The sequence below is a fragment of the Eumetopias jubatus genome, unplaced genomic scaffold (genome assembly GCF_037043125.1).
Source record: "Eumetopias jubatus isolate StellerSeaLion01/CBP00866 unplaced genomic scaffold, mEumJub1_p1.0 scaffold_11, whole genome shotgun sequence".
Taxonomy (NCBI): Eukaryota; Metazoa; Chordata; class Mammalia; order Carnivora; family Otariidae; genus Eumetopias; species Eumetopias jubatus.
The window spans coordinates 44,701,274-44,722,786 of record NW_028274817.1 but is presented as its reverse complement, the minus strand read 5'-3'; the positions used below and the strand labels follow the sequence as shown (position 1 = coordinate 44,722,786).

The 21,513-nt window shown below is 46.0% G+C and overlaps 1 protein-coding gene across 1 annotated transcript in view; it reads left to right on the top strand.

Moving 5' to 3' along the window:
• Window positions 1–20,608, top strand: part of LOC148163049 (nuclear RNA export factor 2-like) — a 29,597-nt gene extending 8,989 nt beyond the window's left edge. Inside the window, exons 2-22 of the mRNA XM_088028549.1 lie at window positions 6,846–6,940; window positions 11,081–11,264; window positions 11,493–11,646; window positions 11,936–12,019; window positions 12,139–12,243; window positions 12,360–12,440; window positions 12,561–12,630; window positions 12,778–12,866; window positions 12,987–13,094; window positions 13,272–13,381; window positions 15,056–15,092; window positions 15,514–15,582; window positions 15,669–15,724; window positions 15,864–15,971; window positions 16,092–16,150; window positions 16,261–16,376; window positions 16,469–16,511; window positions 17,095–17,167; window positions 17,724–17,906; window positions 20,365–20,425; window positions 20,564–20,608. Coding sequence (XP_087884675.1) covers window positions 6,846–6,940; window positions 11,081–11,264; window positions 11,493–11,646; window positions 11,936–12,019; window positions 12,139–12,243; window positions 12,360–12,440; window positions 12,561–12,630; window positions 12,778–12,866; window positions 12,987–13,094; window positions 13,272–13,381; window positions 15,056–15,092; window positions 15,514–15,582; window positions 15,669–15,724; window positions 15,864–15,971; window positions 16,092–16,150; window positions 16,261–16,376; window positions 16,469–16,511; window positions 17,095–17,167; window positions 17,724–17,906; window positions 20,365–20,425; window positions 20,564–20,608 — 1,930 coding nt within the window. The remainder of the gene's footprint in view (window positions 1–6,845; window positions 6,941–11,080; window positions 11,265–11,492; window positions 11,647–11,935; window positions 12,020–12,138; window positions 12,244–12,359; window positions 12,441–12,560; window positions 12,631–12,777; window positions 12,867–12,986; window positions 13,095–13,271; window positions 13,382–15,055; window positions 15,093–15,513; window positions 15,583–15,668; window positions 15,725–15,863; window positions 15,972–16,091; window positions 16,151–16,260; window positions 16,377–16,468; window positions 16,512–17,094; window positions 17,168–17,723; window positions 17,907–20,364; window positions 20,426–20,563) is intronic.
• The last annotated feature ends 905 nt before the right edge of the window (window positions 20,609–21,513 follow it).

The window sequence follows — 21,513 nt, the reverse complement described above, 5'->3', positions numbered from 1 at the left end:
CCCTTCATATTTACCCTTATTTTTATACATATGTCAGTTTTTCTTTCTTAAAAATTTTGGGAGGCAGTTTCTTCTAACAACCCAAAATACGCCCCGAATCTATTGTGTGGCTCTGATCTATTCACCAGCCTGATCATATACTTTTTTTGTCTTTCTGTCCCTTTCTTTTCCCCCCTGGTTACAGGTCTCTTCTGATTTGTTTAGTGTATATTTTTCTGGGGTCGTTGTTACCCTGTTAGCATTTTGTTCTCTCATTCATCTATTCTCCTCTGGACAAAATGACAAGACGGAAAAAAATCACCTCAAAAAAAAAAAAAAAAGGCAGTGCTGCCTGCAAGGGAAATAATCAATACGGACATTAGTAAGATGTCAGAAATAGAGTTCAGAATGACAATTATAAAGATACTTGCTGGGCTTGAAAAAAGCATGGAAGATACTAGAGAATCCCTTTCTAGAGAAATAAAAGAACTGAAATCTAACCAAGTCGAAATCAAAAAGGCTATTATCAAGGTACAATAAAAAATGGAGGGTCTAACTGCTAGGATAAATGAGGCAGAAGAGAGAATTAGTGATACAGAAGACCGAATGATGGAGAGTAAAGAAGCTGAGAAAAAGAGAGATAAACAACTACTGGATCACGGGACAGAATTCGAGAGACAAGTGATACCATAAGACAAAACAATATTAGAATAATTGGGATCCCAGAAGGAGAAGAATGAGAGGGGCAGAAGGTTTATTGGAGCAAATGATAGTGGAGAACTTCCCTAATTTGGGGAAGGAAACAGGCATCAAAATCCAGGAGGCACAGAGAACCCCCCTCAAAATCAATAAAAGTAGGTCACACCCCAACATCTAATAGTAAAACTTACAAGTCTCAGAGACAAAAAGAAAATCCTGAAAGCAGCTCGGGACAAGAGGTCTGTAACCTACAATGGTAGAAACATTGGATTGACAGCAGACCTATCCACAGAGACCCGGCAGTCCAGAAAGGACTGGCATGATATGTTCAGAGCACTAAATGAGAAAAATATGCAGCCAAGAATATTATATCCAGCTAGGCTGTCATTGAAAATAGGAGAGATAAAAAGCTTCCAGGACAAACAAAAACTAAAATAATTTGTGAACACCAAACCAGCCCTACAAGAAGTATTGAAAGGGGTCCTCTAGGCAAAGAGAGCGCCTAAAAGTTACATAGACTGGAAAGGAATAGAGGCAATATACAATAACAGTCACCTTACAGGCAATACAATGGCACTAAATTCATATCTTTCAATAGTTACCCTGAAAGTAAATGGGCTAAATGCCCCAAGCAAAATCCACAGGGTATCAGACTGGATAAAAAAACAAGACCCATCAATATGCTGCCTGCAAGAGACTTGTTTTAGACCCAAAGACACCTCCAGATTGAAAGTGAAGGGGTGTAAAACAATTTACCATGCCAATGGACATCAAAGGAAAGCTGGGGTGGCAAACCTTATATTAGACAAATTAGATTTTTAAACCAAAGAGTATAATAAGAGATGAGGAAGGACATTATATCCTACTTAAAGGGTCTATCCACCAATAGATCTAAGAACTGTGAATATCTATGCCCCTAACATAGGAGCCGCCAATTATATAAGCCAGTTAATAACAAAGTCAAAGAAACACAGCAACAATAATACAATAATACTAGGGGATCTTAACACCCCCCCTCACCTAAATGGACAGTTCATCTAAGAAAAGAAAAAAAAAAACAAAAAACAAGGAAATAAAGGCTTTAAAGGACACACTGGACCAAATGGACTTCACAGATATATTCAGAACATTCCATTCCAAAGCAACAGAATACACATTCTGGAAGAAATGGATGCATTCCTCGAGATGTTATAAACTACCAAAACTGAACCAGGAAGAACTAGAAAACCTGAACAGACCCATAACCAGTAAGGAAATTGAAGCAGTCATCAAAAATCTCCCAAAAAACAAGAGCCCAGGGTCAGATGGCTTCCTAGGGGAATTCTACCAAGCATTTAAAGAAGAATTAATACCTATTCTTCTGAAACTGTTCCAAAAAAATAGAAAGGGAAGGAGAACTTCCAAACTCCTTTTATGAGGCCAGCATTACCATGATCTCAAAACCAGACAAGGACCCCATCAAAAAGGAGAATTACAGACCAATATCCCTGATGAACATGGAGGCAAAAATTCTCACCAAAATACGAGCCAATGGGATCCAACAGTACTTTAAAAGGGTTATTCGCTACGACCAAGTTGGATTTATTCCTGGGCTGCAAATTTGGTTCAACATCTGCAAGTCGATCACTGTGATACACTACATTAGTAAAAGAAAGAACAAGAACCGTATGGGCGTCTCAATGGATGCAGAAAAAGCATCTGACAAAGTACAGCATCCTTTCTTGATTAAAACTCTTCACATTGTAGGGAGAGAGGGTACATACCTCAATATCATAAAAGGCATCTATGGAAAACCCACAGTGAATATCACGCTCAATGGGGAAAAACTGAGAGCTTTTCCCCTAAGGTCAGGGACACGGCAGGGATGTCCACCGTCACCACTGCTATTCAACATAGTACTAGAAGTCCTAGGCTCCGTAATCAGACAACAAAAGAGATAAAAGAATTCAATTTGGCAAAGAAGAAGTCAAACTCTCATTCTTTGCAGATGATATGATACTTTATGTGGAAAACCCAAAAGAATCCACCCCAAAACTGCTAGAGCTCATACAGGAGCTTCAGTCAGGTGGCAGGATATAAAAATCAATGCACAGGAATCAGTTGCATTTTTATACACCAACAACAAGACAGAAGAAAGAGAAATGAAGGAGTCAATCCCATTTACAATTGCACCCCGAACCGTAAGATACCTAGGAATAAATCTAACCAAAGAGGCAAAGGATCTGTACTCGGAAAACTATAGAACACTCATGAAAAAAATAGAGGAAGACACAAAGAAGTGGGAAAACGTTCCATGCTCACGGATTGGAAGAACAAATATTGTGAAAATGTCTATGCTACCTAGAGCAGTCTACACATTTAATGCAATCCCTATTAAAACAGCATCAACTTTCTTTCAAAGAAGTGGAACAAATAATCCTAAAACAAGTATGGAACCAGAAAAGACCTCGAATAGTCAGAGGGATGTTGGGGAAAAAAAAAAAAAAAAAAAAAAACGCAAAGCTGGTGGCATCACAATTCCAGACTTCAGGCTCTATTACAAAGCTGTCATCATCGAGACAGTATGGTACTGGCACAAAAACAAACACATAGATCAATGGAAAAGAATAGAGAGCCCAGAAGTGGACCCTTAACTCTATGGTCAACTGATCTTTGACAAAGCAGGAAAGAATGTCCAATGGAAAAAGACAGTCTCTTCAACAGATGGTGTTGGGAAAATTGGACAACCACATGCAGAAGAATGAAACTGGACCATTTCCTTACACCACACGCAAAAATAGATTCCAAATGGATGAAAGACCTACATGTGAGACAGGAGTCCATCAAAATTCTTGAGAACACAGGCAGCAACCTCTTTGCCCTCAGCCGCAGCAACTTTTTCCTCGAAACGTCACCAAAGGCAGGGGACGCAAGGGCCAAAAAGAACTATTGCGACTTCATCCAGATAAGAAGCTTTTGCACAGCCAAAGAAACAGTCAGCAAAACCAAAAGACAACCGACAGAATGGCAGAAGATATTTGCAAATGACATATCAGGTAAAGGGTTGGTATCTAAAATCTATAAAGAACGTATCAAGCTCAACACCCAAAGAACAAGTAATCCAATCCAGAAATGAGCAGAAGTCACGGAACAGACGTTCCTGCAAAGAAGACATCCAAATGGCCAACAGACACACGAAAAAGTGCTCAACATCGCTCGGCATCAGGGAAATAGAAACCAAACTCTCAATGAGATACCACCTGACACCGGTCAGAATGGCTACAATTAACAAGTCAGGAAATGACAGATGTGGGTGAAGATGCGGAGAAAGGGGAACCCTCCTGCGCTGTTGGTGGGAATGCAAGCTGGTGCAGCCACTCTGGAAAACAGTATGGAGGTTCCTCAAAACGTTGAAAATAGAGCTACCCTACGACGCAGCAGTTGCACTACTGGGTATTTACCACAAAGATACAGATGTAGTGATCCGAAGGGGTATGTGCACCCCAATGTTTATAGCAGCGATGTCCACAATAGCCAAACTATGGAAAGAGCCTAGATGTCCATCAACGTACGAATGGAAAAGGAAAATGAGGTGTGTGTGTATGGGTACATGGGTATATATACCCATACACTCACACACCATGGAATATTATGCTGCCATCAAAACCATGAAATCCTGTCACTTGCAATGACGTGGATGGAACTAGAGGGTATTATACTAAGCGAAATAAGTCAATCAGAGGAAGACAATTATCATATGATCTCACTGATATGAGGAATTTGAGAATCAGGACAGAGGATCGTGGGGGAAGGGAGGGAAAAATGAACCAAGACGAAACCAGAGAGGGAGAAAAATCATAAGAGACTCTTAATCTCAGGAAACAAACTGAGGTTTGCTGGAGTGGAAGCGGGGTGGGTGGGATGGGGTGGCTGGGTGATGGACACTGGGGAGGGTATGTGCTATGGTGAGCATGGTGAATTACGTTAAGACTGATGAATCACAGACCTGTACCCCCGAAAGAAGTAATATATGTTAATTTAAAATTTTTTTAAAAAATTAAAAAAAAAAGAAAGGGGAAAACAGTGGTAAAGCAGGGGCCACCAGTAGTAGGATCAAAAAGGAAGCTAAACTGCTGGCAAGGCCAGAGCAACGTATGGATTAAAGCCAAGCGCCGGGGCGCATGGGTGTCTCAGTCATTAAGCATCTGCCTTTGGCTCGGGTCATGATCCCAGGGTCCAGGGATCGAGCGCTGCATCGGGCTCCCTGCTCAGCGGGAAGCCTGCATCTCCCTCTCCCACTTTCCCTGCTTGTGTTCCCTCTCTCGCTGTCTCTCTCTCTCTCTCTCTGTCAAATAAATAAAATCTTTAAAAACAAGTAAATAAATAAAATAAAGCCAAGCACCTATGAGCCCAGGGCCGACTCAGCAGTGAAGCCTCCTCTGCAAGAGATAGGCACAGCTCAGCGTAAGCATGGAAGGGACAGAACAAACTCAAAACAATCAAATGATTTGCACCGAGGGAATAAAAACAATAGAAAAATGGTGAAAAAGACCTTAAGATAATATTTCCCTAGAGAGATAAAAGCGTGACAACGGATGAAATTATATCATTATATAAGAACGGAAGACTGACCAAGAAGTTGGTGATTGAACACAAGGAACTACTTTCACTACCTTCTGAAACTTCCTTAAAACGACGTTAAAGGTAAACAAATCAGTGCAATGGGAGAGTGCTTAGCAAGGAAAAGGCAAGGACATGGATGGATCTTTAAGAAATGCTGAGTTACAAAAAGCCGGGCACAGAGGGATACAGGATGTACGATTCCATTTATATGAAATTCTAGGAGAGGAAAAACTAACATAGAGAGACTGAGAGCAGGTCAAGGTTTGCATGCAGCCGGGGGATGAAGAGGAGATTAACTGGGAACCTTTTGGGGTGTGGTGTATGTTCCACATCTTGATAAGGTGGCGGTTAGACCTAATCTCCGATTATTACATATAAGGAGCTGGGATCAGGAGAAGTTGGGTGAATTGTGTAAGGTGATACAGCTTATTAATCAGCGAGAAGATCCATCCGCTTATAAATGATCGATTGCTCCTATTGTGCTGCATAATGAGTCAGTAAGAGGAGGGCTTCCCACCGCTCCCCCGGCCCCAGCGCCTGACAAAACCCTGACCCAGGCACAAACATCCTTTTAAGCAAGTAAAACATAAATATGAAAGCATAACTATTATGCATCCCAGCCACCCATTTATAAATACAGTTGACATTCTCACATGTTCTTTTACCCTGACTTCTTTATGTTTACATTTGCACCTAAAAAACACATAAACATTTGTTAATATCTTCTCCTGAGAAACCATACGGTAATATCTGACTCTTTTTCTTTTCAGAGTGTGTCATGTGGTGCGAGGGATACTCTGCCTTGCTTTTTGTAACCTACCACTCAAGCCTGGACCGTTTCCTGAATAATAATGGGTTTCTTGGCCCAAATTTTGGAAATGGGAACTTAGGCCCCCCAGCTAATCCTTCCCCTAATCCTTCCCACAGCCTGTTTCGGTCTGTGATCTTTTAATTTTGGTTCCCTTAAACAGTGTATCAGGTTATTTCCCACCAGGGCTGCTCTGTTTAACCCTCGCCACTTTATAAAGTATGTGAATAGCTGACACTGCAACCTGCCCTCATCCACCCATCTGTTCTCCTCCTTGTAACAACAAGTGCAATTAACACACATTCATCTCTTACTAAGCCCCAGCCCTTGTGCTAAGTTCCTGACCTAGGAATGACTAACTTATTTGTAGTGCTTGTTAGGTCACAGGCGTTTCTCCGGAGGCTTTGCCTGTATTGCCAGGTATTCGCTCAATTCTCACAATTTTCTCATGAGGTAGAAACTATCACTATCCTCAGTTTAAGGGAAAAAAATAAGGTGAGTCACCATGAAGTCCAAGTTACTTGCCCTGGACCACAGAATTTAGCACAAGGATGCAAACCCTGGTTGCTCTGACCTCAAATCTGATGCCCTTAACTACAATGATGTGTGACTCTGTGTTAGGGCTGAAAGGAGCACTGGGACAGTGGGCAATGATGGATGTGGTGTCTGGGACCAACATGACCCGAACTCCAGCCCTCTGTCCAAGAGAGAGACCCATTGTTGCACACTGTTCCCCATACAGTCTCTCCTTTCTCAGACTGTGTGGGAACTGTGTCTCTAGTGTTCAACTTGAAGATGAGGTAACAGAGACAGACAAGATATACGTGGACAGAAAGGAAGGCTTCCAGTGGGGTGTGTACCGCCAGGACGCATCCAGGTCCTCAGAGGCTTTGGCTACTTGTGTTTCATTCTCTTCCCAATGATCACCCTCATCTTTCTGGCCCATACGTCCATCCCTTGGCCCTTTTAGTCTGTATGTCAGGTACCCATGCCCCCTTCCTTCCCATCTATCCTTGACTCAAGGGACAATCATTTCTACCCCTCTTCTGTCAATATCAGCCACCCTCTGGCCCCATTGTCTTTCTGTGTCAAAGAGCCTGTAAAGAAGAATGAAATCATGCCATGTGCGATGACATGGATGGAGCTAGGGAGTATAAGGCTGAGCAAAATAAGTCAGTCAGAGAAAGACAAATACCATATGATTTCACTTATGTGTGGAATTTAGGAAACAAAAGCTATAAGCAAAGGAAGAAATGAGAGGGAGAGACAGAGAGAGCGCACAACAGAGAGAGAGAGGGAGAGAGAGAGAGAGCGCGAGCGCACAACAGAGAGAGAGAGAGAAAGGAACAGACCCTTAACTATAGAGAACAACCTGATGGTTACCAGAGGGGAGGTGTGTAGGCGGGGATGGGTGAGATAAGTAATGGGGATTAAGGTGTGCACTTGTCGTGATGAGCACTGGGTGATGTATGGAACTGTTGAATTACTATATGGCGCACCTGAAACTAATATAACACTGTATGTTAACTACACTGGAATTAAAATGAAAACTTTCAGAAAAGTACAAACTTCCAGTCATGAGAGAAATAAGTGTGAGGGATGTGATGTACAACATGATGACCATAGTGAATACTGCTTTATGGTATATTTGAAAGGTGTTAAGAGAGTAAATCCTAAGAGTTCTAATCACAAGGAAACAATCTTTTATGTCTTTTTCATTTACTTTACTTTTTGCCTCTATATGAGATGATGGACGTTAACTAAACTAATTGTGGTAATCATTTATGTAAGTAGAATCATTATACTGTATTCCTTAAACACACACAGTGCGATATGTCAATTATACCTCAATAAAAATGGAGTAAAAAAAGGCGGGGGGAAGACCCTGTAATACACAGCCATATAATTATAGGTATATATTTTGGCAGAAAATATTTTGTGTGATAAATTTTAAAAGTGAAACGTCTGGGTCAAAGCATAAGAATGACTTTTGAATGGTTAAACATACTGTAGGAAATTAGACTCTCCCGCACTGTTAGTGGAGAAGTACACTGGTGTAAATATCCTTAGGAACTTGTCTCTTATAGTTTAAAATACTTATGTGCTGCTTCTGGGAAGCTGTAGAGCACAGACTCAAATCTCGGAACTGCCCTCAATCCCAAGCCATGCTCCACTGGGTAATTTCGCCTCCGCCATTAGGAATACCTCGTATAGAGAATTCTAATGCTTTAAATTTGAAAAATCAATTCAAATAGTAAAATGCCAAGAGGTAAAAAATAATAATAATAATAATTAAATAAAGGGCATATTAAAAACAAGAAGCAAAAATTGGGTGCACATAGCACATATTGCATGAAATGAAAATGTACATTAGGGTCCAGTTTTGTGTGGCAATGTACTTTCCAACATGATTTGAAATAATGTATCCGTAATCTAATTATACAAATGTAAAAGAGATAATATTAGCACGTGTCCATGCACACACACATGCGCATGCACACACTCTTGCTTTCCTCTGGAGACAAGTACGATAGTGGCTGTCACAAAGCTGAGCACCCACAAACAAGCATGTAGGTCCAGAACATTCTTCCTACGCATACCAGACACCCAGGAAGCTCTATCTGCTGGATTTAAGGAAAGCCTCTCCTCATTTCTGCCACCAGTTTGCAAAAGCCTCCCTTCCTCAGATCAGAAAAGCCGTAGTTTTAGCATTAGTCAAGAGGGGTGTAATTAGCTCCAATTCTAACTGTACGCTAGTGAAAAATACTAATTTTGCCAAAGACAAATCCAACACATGCTAGTTTCACAAGCAGGTTATGAAACAGTTCTGCAGCCCATTTTTTTTCTGGATTAAGTAGACGTGGGTACAAATGGTTGAGATGTATGGATTCTCAAAAGTGGCTTTGTTGATCCCAAATCTACATTGCCTACAATTCATTTAACAAATACTAATTAGGCCCCATTATATGCCAGACACTGCCAGCTCAGAGTGACTCCTGATCTGCAGACACTGTGATCGAAACAGATTTCTTCATCTAGTTCAAGACCGGTGTCTCTACTTGGTCCAAGGCACCTGGATCCGCCCAAGCAGGAGTCACTAACTCCAGCTCACAAAACAGCATCCCTGGTCTGCTCACAGAAATCTGTCCTTGAGACCTGAAAGTCCACCATTAAAGGAGAATAAGCACACTAGCTAGAGGAACACTTAGGATGTGGAGGCGGACCAATAGGTGAGGACACAATTTCTGTTCCTCCACTGACTTGGCTGAGCAGTCCTGGGACATGTACCTAACGCCTGTGAGCCTAACAGTCATGATCTGAAAGGGGGCCGCGGATACAGATGTTTTCGGACTTCAGTGAGGAGGTCAAAGAACTCTAGTGAGTCTGCCCAACACTGAGCTAATGTTGCTTGCTGCTGGGCAAGTGGTGTTTTACTTCTCACCCTGTTCTTTCCCTACCATACCAGGGATGCCATTGCCATCTACTCAACGACATAGCAATGATGTAGGCAGAATTCCAAACCGACACAGGAGGTACCATGTGAACACACATGATGTCATAAAGGACACTCACGACCGTTGCTTAGCGGGAGGATCAGTTAATACTGTGGTAGAGACTGAGGGGGGACCCAGGCAGCCTGGGCGAGAGGCACCAGCTGATTTCCGATGCTCCTGTTGTTGCCTTTGATTTTGGCAGAACGATGGTGAGACAGGGATCGTGCCGAGATGCAACCCCTCAGTAAGTGGATATGCGTGTGTGCACACACACGTGTGTGCGTGGTCTCTCTGGCTTTTTAATCTCATGCCCACCCTCGTGTGAGACTCCCAAAACAAGGCTATGCTTGAGATCGCTCCTGTCTGAATCACCTTGATGAGGGAGGCCCCTGGCCCTGTTTAGGCACCCAACTCACCTGGTCGGTCTGGGGAATGCCGTAGCTGTTAGCTGGCTCACTTTTAACACTTCCCCCTTGACAACGCTATTTCTGAAGTAATGTCAGTTCTCAAAGGTGACTCTGAAGCCCCCATACACCATACATTGGTCACGGGCCGTTATTCCTCCTTTTAATATTCGAGTTTTTCTTCTAATATTCACCAAACTAGGTCACCTCCTGGACCATCAAACAAACCCCAGCGAATTTTAAATCACACGGAGCACGTTCTCTGACCCTAATGGACCCATGTTAGAAATCAATAATAGAACGAAAAAGGAGGAATTCCTACACACTTGGAAATGCTAGTTGACATATCATCCCGGTTTGTCATTCAGATCCTCGTTATAGAGGAGCCGAGGTTAGCAAGAGTTGTCCCCTCAGCTGAAAGGCATTTCAGGCGGGGCAAAAAGAAAGCTCACTCTGGATATTTCAAACTGAGTATTGTTGACCGCAAGGCTGGAGGGAGGGGGACAGCTTAGGAGGCTGTTACATCAGTCCCACCTGACATTAAAGCTTGAACTACACCAGCAAAGGAAGTACAGCTTGCTGATTGTTAGTGGGATCAGTTTGGTGGCTGATTGTATCTGGGAAGCATGAGAGAGATTGCCTCCCTGGTACTGGTGTGGTTTTGAGACAGGCCTGAGAGAAGGTACAATTCAGAAGTCTTCGCGGTCTATGGCTGGTTTCCAGTCTAATCCATGGAGGCACACATCTCTTGTTCTGCTTTGTTCTGTTTTTGTTTTTATAAATCTGCTTCCTTCTTTAAAAGGTTCAATACAGTTTTCTCCTCCTCCTACTCCTCCTCCTCCTCCTCCTCCTCCTCCCTCCTCCTCCTCCTCCTCCTCCTCCCCCAAGATTCCTACCCTGATAGTGCCATCTGTCAAATAAGGCCCTCCTATCTGGACAAGCAGAGGAGTTTCCTTTCCAGGGTTTGGGAGATTGGACCCTTAGGGCAGGTTGACACTTTGCTTGCCCTACCATGGTGTTAGCCTAAGATGTGGTGCACGGTAAGTGGACCACTGGTGTGTCTGTAAACTTGTATATTTGTTCCCCTTTTTGAGAATACAACGATGGTGGTAGCTCACCTCAAGGAAGAAAGAGAGTTTGGAGTTCTTTCCGAGGTAATTTTGGCAAGAGGAACCCTCGTTATGAACGTGGTGGATATGAGCCTCAGCCTTCACACCTCCAGGAGGATGATGGAAATGTGCTGAGGGGAGATGTCCAGGAGGACCCCCAAGTAAGACAGTCAGTGACCAGGCAGACTGGTTTGCATGCAGCAGCCCCTGGGACTAGGCGACTCTTTCACTCTCCCTGGTCTTCTTTTCCTTCACTGGAAAACTGAAGAATGCCGGAAGTGGAATGATGGCTAAGCAATCCCAATTGTTGTCCTGGTGACAGAGAGGTGAGGGTGTATAGAAGAAGACTTTTGTAGCATTTATGGCGACCCTCCTCCTCTCCACTTCCCCTCCACAGCACTCCCTATAGCACCCGGCGTGACAAGAGGAGAGTGAAAAGGCAAAAGGAGGGCCATATCCATATTACTGTGTGGAGAGAGAGAAAAACTCTGAGGAGAGAAATGGGGGAGAACACACAAGATGGAACCCCAGGGAGCTGGTTCAAGATCACCGTGAGTGTCTTGGCAGGGTCTGCATTAGATAGAATATCCTGGAACCTTATAGAAAGGAAGACCACATTAAACATCCTTATGTCAATTATTTGGAGGAGATCTTTCCAATGGGGAGGGTCTAGGGAATCCACGTTTGGCACAAAAAAAATAAGAAATAATGCCAGTGGTCCCTTCTTTCGAAGCCCTGTACAGCTCAGTAGAAGGTCAGCCAAGATGGCTGTTGGGTCTGTTTTCCCTCTTTAATTCTATGTTGTCTCTCCTCACTCCCATCCCTTCTCTTCACCCTTAGATTCCCTATGGGAGAAAGTATGATAAGACATGGCTAATGAATTCAATCCAGAGCCATTGCAGTGTCCCCTTCACTCCAGTGGATGTAAGAGAGGATGGTGAAGCCAGATGAGTGGGCACAGGGAAGTGGGGGCGGGGGGGGGGGAGCCCACTGAGCAGGAAGACTCTCTCCTCCAAAATTATTGCTGCCTCCCCCTCCTGCAGTTTCACTACGTGAAAAACCAGGCTCGGTTCTTTGTCCAGGATGCTGGCACTGCCTCCGCATTGAAGGATGTCAGCTACAAGATTTGGGATGAGAAGAACCGAAAGGTGTGTGTTGAGGGCATTACCTCTACCTAGTCCCGGGGCAGGAGGACAGGGCAGGGGCTGGTCGTCTTCTTTGGGATGAAAGTTCTTGGTGCTGACCCCACGTCTCTTTCCTGCAGATATCTATCTTTGTCAATCCTTCTACTGTACCCTACTCTGTGCGGTATAAGTTGGAGCCAGAAGAAATGGAGCAGCTAAAGGTAATGCAGACTCAGGGTCCATTGTGTGCCCACACCCAGACCCACCTCTTCTTCCTCCAGCCCCGGATTTCCCTATCCCCACCAGAGCCTCCCAGTGGCTTTCTCCATCTGTCTCTGCAGCTGACCATAAACAAACGCTATGACGTCTCCCAGCAAGCTCTTGACCTCCAGAGTCTCCGCTTTGACCCAGGTACCCTTGACAGCAGTAATTCTAGGGCAGGTGAGGGCACAGGGATCTGCCTGGGAGGGAGACTGAGGGATGGTGATGTGGGGAGGGGTTGGTGCTGGCCCTGGACCCCTCTCAGCCTTCTGATTGCCTCCTCTCGGCTTCCTGAAGACTTGGTGGGCCATGATATAGATATGATCCTGAATCGAAGAAACTGCATGGCTGCCACCTTGCAGATCATTGAAGAGAATCATCCCGAGGTGAGGCCTTAGGCCCAGTGCTGTTATTGATGGTAGGGGGTGGAACTCATGGGGTGGAGGAGAGATTTGTCTCTGAGGCCCTAGATAGTAACTGTCACTCTAACTCTTCTTCACCAACAGCTCTTGTCCTTGAACTTGAGCAACAACAAACTGTACGGGCTGGATGGCCTGTCTGACATTATACAGATGGTCCCCACAGTCAGGATCCTGAACCTCTCCAAAAATGAGGTGAGAAGAGGGAGCCAGATCAAAGTTGGGGTTGACGGTGGGTGGTAGTGCTCATCAGAGTGATGACAGGAGGCAGGAGAAGGTACCTGTGTGGAAACGTGGGGGCTGGGGGCGCAGGGGCCTGTGTGTCTCTCTTTCCCTGGGACTCCTTTCCACTTTCTTCCCCATATTGCTCAGCTGAACTTGGTGTGGGAGTTAAACAAGATGAAAGGGCTGGATCTTGAAGAGCTTTGGCTAGAAGGGAACCCCTTGTGTGACACCTTTCCAGACCAGCCCACCTACATAAGGTCAGTGTGAACACCTCTCACACGTCCTGGGAACCTTTGGTCCCGGCAGCCTGAACTGTGTCCCTGAGGATGCATGTGTGCAGGAAGCTGCAACCCTGGTCCTCCAGAATGGCCATAGGCCCCAGCTTCTCCTCTCTCCGTGTCCCTCACCTATAAGGAGTTTCCTTCCTCTGACTGTTCACCTTGTTCTCCTGGTCTGGGGTCTGTTTCCACCTCTCTGCATTCAGTGTTCTTCAGCATGCCCTGCAAGAGTGTGCTCCAGGAAAGCAGGGCTCCTCCTCCTCCCCGGGACCAGGAGTGACCAGCCTTGAGCCAGATGCTTGTGCCCTGGACTGAGAAGGGTCCTCCAGCCCAGGGCCTCATGCTGAGACAGGCTTTCCCACTCCCTGCTGAGATGGACATTCTCTTCCCTTGTTCTGAGAGGGGACCTCCTGCCCTTGCCCCAAAAGGGTTGCCCTCTCTCATCTCAGGCTGCCATGGTGGCTTTCCTGCCCCATGCTGAGGGCCAGGGTCCTGGGGGCCTGCCATCATGACAGCCATTCCTCTGACCCAATGCCAAGGGCAAGGCCCTCCTTGGGAGAAACCAGGGTTCCCTGAGTCAAGGGGCTAGGAATGGGTGGCTGCCAGTGAGCAGAGGGCTTCCTGAGGCAGGAATGGAGGCAGGTGGCAGAGGTGCTTGAGAGGACAGGAGGACAGGCCTCTCAGAGGCACGGACCCCTCCCCTCCCTCCGCACGTCACAGCATCCTGACTGGTCCTTCAGAGGAGCCCTGGGTAGTCCAGCACAGGTATGATTGCTCAGGCAAGGAACCGACTGAGACAGGAACAGGTGCCCAGGGGCCATCAGGAGGGAAGGCGGTGATCATAAGAGGGGGCCACAGACCCTCAGCCCCATGCTGACCTGGGGCTTGACCCTCTACTCCCTCTGGGGAAGGTCTCCTGCCCCCGTGGTTGCCTCATTTCCCATGCCCGGCTCAGACTGAGTTCACACGGGTGACAAAGTTTCAGCCAGCATGCGATGGGCCCCCAGCCCAACACCTGCATGTTTTCCATTCTTACCTTGGGTGCCAGGGCCAGTTAGGGCAGACGAAGGAAAGGACTGCAGCCAGGGAGCCATTTACCCCTTCTTCTCTCTTCCTCCTGATCCCCACCACCATGGTAGAGCTTCTTTCCCTTCCTTTTGCTTTGCCTTCTTTCCTCCTTTGTCTCTGGTTCCCCTATGTCTCTCCCACCTCTCCCCTCCTACCTTCACTCCCTCTTCTGCCTTCATCCGCCTCCCTCTCCATCCCTGCCTCCTGGGCCTTGCCTCACTCACCTCCCTGCCCTAGCATCCTGGGCCATCCCTGGGGGGGTATCATGGTCCTGCAGCATGCCGGACCCCTAATGAGGTAGCAGAGTGCTGGGCTCCCACCCCAGTCCCTCTTCTCTCTGGAGTCTTCAGTGGGGACTTGGAGGAAGGAAGGGAGGCAGAGAGGGGGAGGCAGCCCTGGAGCCTGGATTCCAAATGTTGCATCTTGTGGCACTGTAGAAGGGCGTCAGGGCAGTCCCGGGCGGGGGTGGGGGGCGGTGGAGCTACCCAGTGGAAAGGAGAGGGAGGGAAGGGAGGGAAAGGGTAGGAGGGAGGCTTCGCAACCCTGACCTAACAGTCACTTCTTTCTATTTTGGGTTTTGGATAGTGCCATCAAGGATTGTTTTCCTAAGTTGTTACGCCTGGTAAGTGACTACATTCATCACTGTCTCTTACTAACATTGATCACCACCACACCTGCCCTCAAGCCCTTTGGGTCTTGCCTAGATTCCAGGTTTCCCTCAGACATTTATCCATTTTAGGAGACCAGGACTCCCGAAAAAGACATGAATATGTTCTCTGGAAAAATGCACACACACACACACACACACACACACACACACATACACACAACACACACACACACACACACACAAGTTGCATATAATAGTAGATACTTTCAAGATGTCATGATGAAGACACCCTCTGTAATCTTGCCCATGTAATTTCCAGTGCCCTTTCCTACCTAACCTCTGACCCTCACCCTCTCTCGGGCTCATCTTTTCCCCTGAGCATCCAGGGCCACCTCCCTGGTCTCCACTGCCGACTTCTTCTTCCCTTCTCCAGGATGGCCAGGAGTTATCACCACCAGTTATCACTGATACTGACACACCCTGCTTGATAAAGCCCTGCAAGGTGAGGGAAAATTGATCAAACAGCATTTGGGCTATTACAAGGGAGGCTTTATCAGCCACATAGTCTCAAATGTCTTTTGGTTCCAGGAAAGCTACAAAGGATCTGATGCCCTGAAGAGTCTAGTCCTGCAATTCCTGCAGCAGTAAGTACTCCTGGGAATCTGGGGAAGGGGTTGGCTGGGATGGGTGAGGCCACCCAAGCTCAGGACTGCTGACTGGGTCTTGAAATCTCATTTGGGGTCCAGACCACAGAGATAGACGGTCCTCATTGCTCTCCCACAGGTACTATTTGATCTACGATTCTGGAGACCGTCGGGGTCTCCTCGATGCCTACCATGAAGAGGCCTGCTTCTCCCTGGCCATTCCCTCCAGCCCCGAGGACCCAGCCCTGTGAGTAGCAAAGATCCAACTCTGCTCCTGGGCCCTGTGGCTCCCCAGTGGACACAGGGAAGCTCCTGGAAATACCCACACTGGCCAGACCACCACCTCCTGTTCCTCTTTCTCTGCTAGAAGCAGCTTGTGCGAGTACTTCAAGGAAAGCAGGAATATGAAGAAGCCCAAGGAACCCTGTGCGTGTGTGATGGGGAAGACTGGGCAGGGAAAGGGGGTGTGCAGGGGTAATTATAGGGCCCAGGGTGTGGCAACTCCCAACCTTCGCTTGCTTCTCCTCCCCGCATAGCCCTGTGTGTTCAGCCGCTGAAGCATACAAAACATAACATCGTGGGCTCCCTCTGTGTGCTGCCCAAAACACAGCATGACCTCAGCTCCTTCTTGGTGGACATGTGGTTCCAGACGGTGAGCACGTGCTTCCTCCCAAGGGCAGCTCCAGAAAGCCACGGGTGGGTAGGAAGTTTAGGTGGCTTAGCACCTGGGCCCTTCCCTTTCAGGAGAAGGTGCTCTGCTTCTCTGTTAACGGGGTGTTCAAGGAAGGTGAGCGTGCATTGGGCCCCTCCCCAGACGCCCCACTGCTCCCTCCCCACTGGCTGAGCTCCCTCTCAGAACTGTCCCAGCTTCCCTGATCCCTTTCCCTCTCTTCCTATTCCGGCTGTGTTCTCCTGCCTCCACTCTGTCCCCAAACCATCCTGGTCTGAACCGGCTCTATGCCTGTCTGCCCCACACAGCTTGGGCATTAGGGACACAGTCTGTTTCCCTAATGAGTTTCATGGCTGTCATCCCAAATCCTTATTCTGACAACTACCTGGGGTGGTTACTTAACCTCTAAGTTTCCTCGTTTGCAAAATGGGACTACTAACACCCACCTCTCGGGCAGCTGTGAAAAATGAATCAAATGAACTTGTGAAGTGGTTGTCACACCACCTGTCACATAGTAGAGGCCTTGTCACTGGGAGCCTTTTGTTTCTACCGTTGCCATCCCCATACCAGACACCCCGACTCCCAGTGAACAATTGTCCCCTTCGGCATGAGTATCAAAGTCAGACCCTGACTGGGAACACCGTGTTGGGCATGTGAAGCATGTGCAACTCTAATGGGGTATTGTTGTTCGTTGTTAAAGTGGAGGGAAAGTCTCAGGGCTCTGTTCGTGCCTTCACCCGGACCTTCATCGCTACCCCTGCCAGCAATTCCAGGTGAGTGCTACGTTGTAGGTGGGAATGCTCGTCCCAGCCTGGGCTCAGGGGTGTGGGAACGTGGTGGCGAAGACATCTTGGTTTTCTCAGTATTGTGGGAAGCCAACAGGTAGATCCACGGAGCGGTCCGGTCTGGTGGTTAAGAACGTGGACTCTGGAGTTAGAGCACCGGGTTCTCTTCTTGACCCCAGCACTCAACTGAGTGTGTGTGATCTTGGCTAAGTCACATGACCTCTCTGTGACTCATTGTCTTCCTTGGAAAATGGGGATTAGACTGTCCATTCCCTTGAGCTGTTGTAAGGGATAAATGCGGGTGTAAAATCATCCCTGGGTTGCAGGTTAAGTACACATCTAGTGAGGCTGGTAGACAGTCCCTGCACAGGTGGGCTCTGTGGGAGGGGTGGAGGCACCAGCCAGGGAATCTGGGGGCGGGGGGGCAGGCACAGTAGAGGTATGGAAGGAATCTGGTTGCTGAGTGGGAGTGGGAGCAGGATCATTGTTGGGGATGTGGAGTTGTACATTCATCCACTTGTCGGAGGGCCCGTTTTCCCTTCAGTCTATGCATCGTGAATGATGAGCTGTTTGTGAGAGATGCCACCCCCACGGAGACTCAGAGTGCATTCTCCAACCAAGAGCCTACACTGACCCCCAGCTCCGTGCCCACCCTCTCCCAGGAGCAGCAGAAAATGGTGCATGCTTTCTCCACTCAGTCTGGGATGAAACTCGAGTGGTCTCAGAAGTGAGTGCTGGGTGTACATGGGAAGAAGGGTGAGCTGGGACAGCGACTTGGGTGGGGGAGCGTGAATCAAAGAAACTCACAGGAAATTTGGAAAAATAACATTTTGGACAGTTTGCTTCCAAAAAAAAAAAAAAAGAGGAAAGAAAGTGGGCCCATGGAAAAGGTATCATACTATTATATATGTGAAGGATTTAAAAAATAGTATAATGCTCGATGACATTGTCTTATATATAGAAAATCTGAGAGAACCCACCAAAAAGCTACTAGAACTAATAAACTCAGCAGGGTTACAGGATAAACGACCAATATACAAAACTCATTTGCATTTCTATGTACTTGCAATGAGCAGTCCCAAAATGAAATTAAGACAACAAGCCCATTTACAATAACATCAAAGTAGTGAAATATTTGGAAACAAATGTAACAAAAGAAGCACAAATCTTATACTCTGAAATCCATACAACGTTGTCGAAAAAAATTAAATAAATGGAAAGACATCCCATTTCCAGGGGTTGGAATATTGCTAAACGGCTTAATATTGTTAAGATGGCAGTAATACCTAGAGCAATCTACAGATTCAACACGATCCCTGTCAAAATCCTTCTCTGCAAAAATTGACAAGGTTATCCCAAACTTCATATGTAAGTGCACCAAAACTATCTCAAAAGAAAAGGACAAAGTTAGAGGACTCACACTCCCTAATCTCAAAACTTGCTACAGAGGTACAGTAATCAGGACTGTGTGGTGCTGGCTTGTGGACAGTGCATGAATCAATGGAGTAGAACTGAGAGTCCACAAATAAACCCTCACAATTATGGTCAATTGATTGTCAATGAGAGTGCTGAGAAAAATCTGTTGGGAAAAGAAATAGTCTTTTCAGCAAGTGGTACTGGGACAACAGGATATCCACATGCAAAACAATGAATTTTGACCCCAGATTCACATCATGTACACACGTAGACTATAAATGGATCAAAGACCTAAAGGTTAAGAGCGAAAACTATAAAGATCTTAGAAGAAAACAGGTGTAAGTTTTCATTAATTAGGCAAGTGTTCCTTATATATGACACCAAAAGCACAAACAACCGAAGAAAAACAGATAAATTGGGCTTCATCAAAATTAAAAGCTGTTATGCACCAACGGACACTATCAAAAGAGTGAAAATCCCGCCAAAGGGATGGGAGAAAATATTTGCACATCACATACCTGACAAGAATATATGAAGAACCCTTGCAGCTCAACAGCAAAAGGACAAACAACCCCATTTTAAAAAGCGGAAGGGGGCTCTGAATAGACATTTCTCCAAAGAAGATATACAAGGGACCAAGGAGCACATTTAAAACTTCTCAGCACCATTAGTCATTAAGGAAATGCAGATTAAACCCACAATGAGTTACTACTTCACACCCCCTGGGATGGCTTTAATCAATAAAATGAATGATAACAAGTGTTGGTGCAGACGTGGAGCAACTGGAGTTCTTATGTATTATTGATGAGAATATAAAATGGAACAGTGGTTGGGGAAAACATTTTGGCAGTTCCCCAAAATGTTAAACATGGAGTTACCCTATGACCCCGTAATTCCACGCCCAAGTATCTAAGGAAAACATATGTTCACTCTAAAACTTGTACAGGAATGTTCATAGCAGCATTGTTCATAATAGCCAAAAAGTGGAAACAACCCAAATGTCCTTTAGCTGATGAATGGATAAACAAATCTGGTACGTCCACATGGTAGAATATTATTCAGTCATAAAAAGAATACAGTTCTGATATATGCCGTGCCATGGATGAACCTTGAAAACATGCTGAGTGAAAGGAGCAAGCCTCAAAAGGTCACATATTGTATGATTCCATTTATATGAAATGCCCAGCATAGGCAAATCCACATGGACCAAATGCAGATTAGTGTTTTCCAGGGTCTGGGGAAACGGGAGGAATAGGGAGTCATCTCTAATGTTTAAGGAGGTTTTTTTTTTTTTTTTTTTGGTTGTTGTTGTTGTTCGTTTTGTTTTGTTTTTTAGGCGATAAAATTACATGGGAATTAGATAATGGTGATGGTTGTGCAATCTTGTGACTATACTAAGAAAACACTGAACTGCACACTTTCAAATGGTATGTGCATAAAAAAATAATAAAATGGCGTGTGCATTATATCTCAATAAAAATGATTAGAAACCTGTACTCTTAAATTTTTCCATTTATTTTCTTGAACGTCTCTCTTTATCAATGTATATTAAGTTCCCTTGTTCTTTTGGAGAGCTTTATTTTCTGTTTTGAATTCTAGTGGGCATGAATGCCAGTGATAGGCATTTTCACTAGGTCTTTCTTCATCATTGCACATAGCGTTCATACCGGTGCATGCATCCCAGCAAAAATGTGGCACAGATTTAGCATCGCGTGGTCAGCATGTCTGTACTGTGGTACTAATGGAGATAACCTGTTCTCCCACTCCAGGTGCCTTCAGGACAACGAGTGGAACTACACCAGAGCTGGCCAGGTCTTCACTATGCTCAAGGTGAGGTGTAGGAGTCATTAAGCGGGCTACAGATGGGCATTTCTGGGCCTTCGGGAAGGCCAAGAAGGCGGAGGCTGGGTTGCCTGGGAATGAAACTCCAGATCTGGGTCTTCTGATGTCCCAACTCCTTCCCTCCAGAATGAGGGCAAGATCCCAGAGGAGGCCTTCAAGCAAATCACCTAAAAGGAGCCTTGGGTGTCCACGCCATCATTGTTTCTCTTTTGTCCAACCTAAGGCCATGCCCATGACTGGGGATGGAGGCCTGGCTGACCAAGAAATCAAAATGACCTTGCAAGCCAGGTAACATAACCACCTGAAGGATCAGTTGTTCCATGTATTTTCCCCACACACGATTGCTGTTTATTTTCATAATAAAGAGTTATGTTGCACGTTGTATGTTGTGTGTCCTGGATTGCTCTTCTCCTGCCCCAACCATGAGCCAGTGAGTCCGGGCCTAAAAGGCCCTGTCCCCTCCCCGACATTATTCACCCTGGCGGTCCCCGGCAGGGACACAGGCTTGACTCCATAGGTAGTATGTCAATAAGTTCTGGTGAGAAGGTACACACATTGCTTCCAGGGATTGGCCTTTGGAAACGGTGTGACTCAGTCAGACGCTCTACCCGGAGGCCTGCAAAAGGAGGCATGTAACCTGGAACAATACGGGCTTTGCAAGGGCTGCCTACCGGCTAGTGAGGGCAGTGGAAGGAAGGACGATGACGACTCACATATATTTACTTCTTATTCCTAATCATTGGAATGCATTCGAAGGCATACTGTCAACAGTTTTATGACTTGCACACAAGTGAATGGGCCCCTTCACACCTCTCCCCATGCTTGCATTTGTCTTCTCATCCATCCACTGTACTGCCCCCTCCCCCTCTCTGAAGGTGCACTCTGGGAGGGCTCTCACTTTAGCACCTGAGAGTGAGGGAGAGCCAGCCGGTTTGCCCAGTGCATTTCTCAGAGAGCTGACAAGGGTGCTCCGTGTCCATGTATGTGCTTGAGGAGGTTCAGACATTTAGTTTCACTTCCAGACAAACAACAATAGCACGGAATCTCACATTATGGTCGGTTCTGTGGGACCTTTC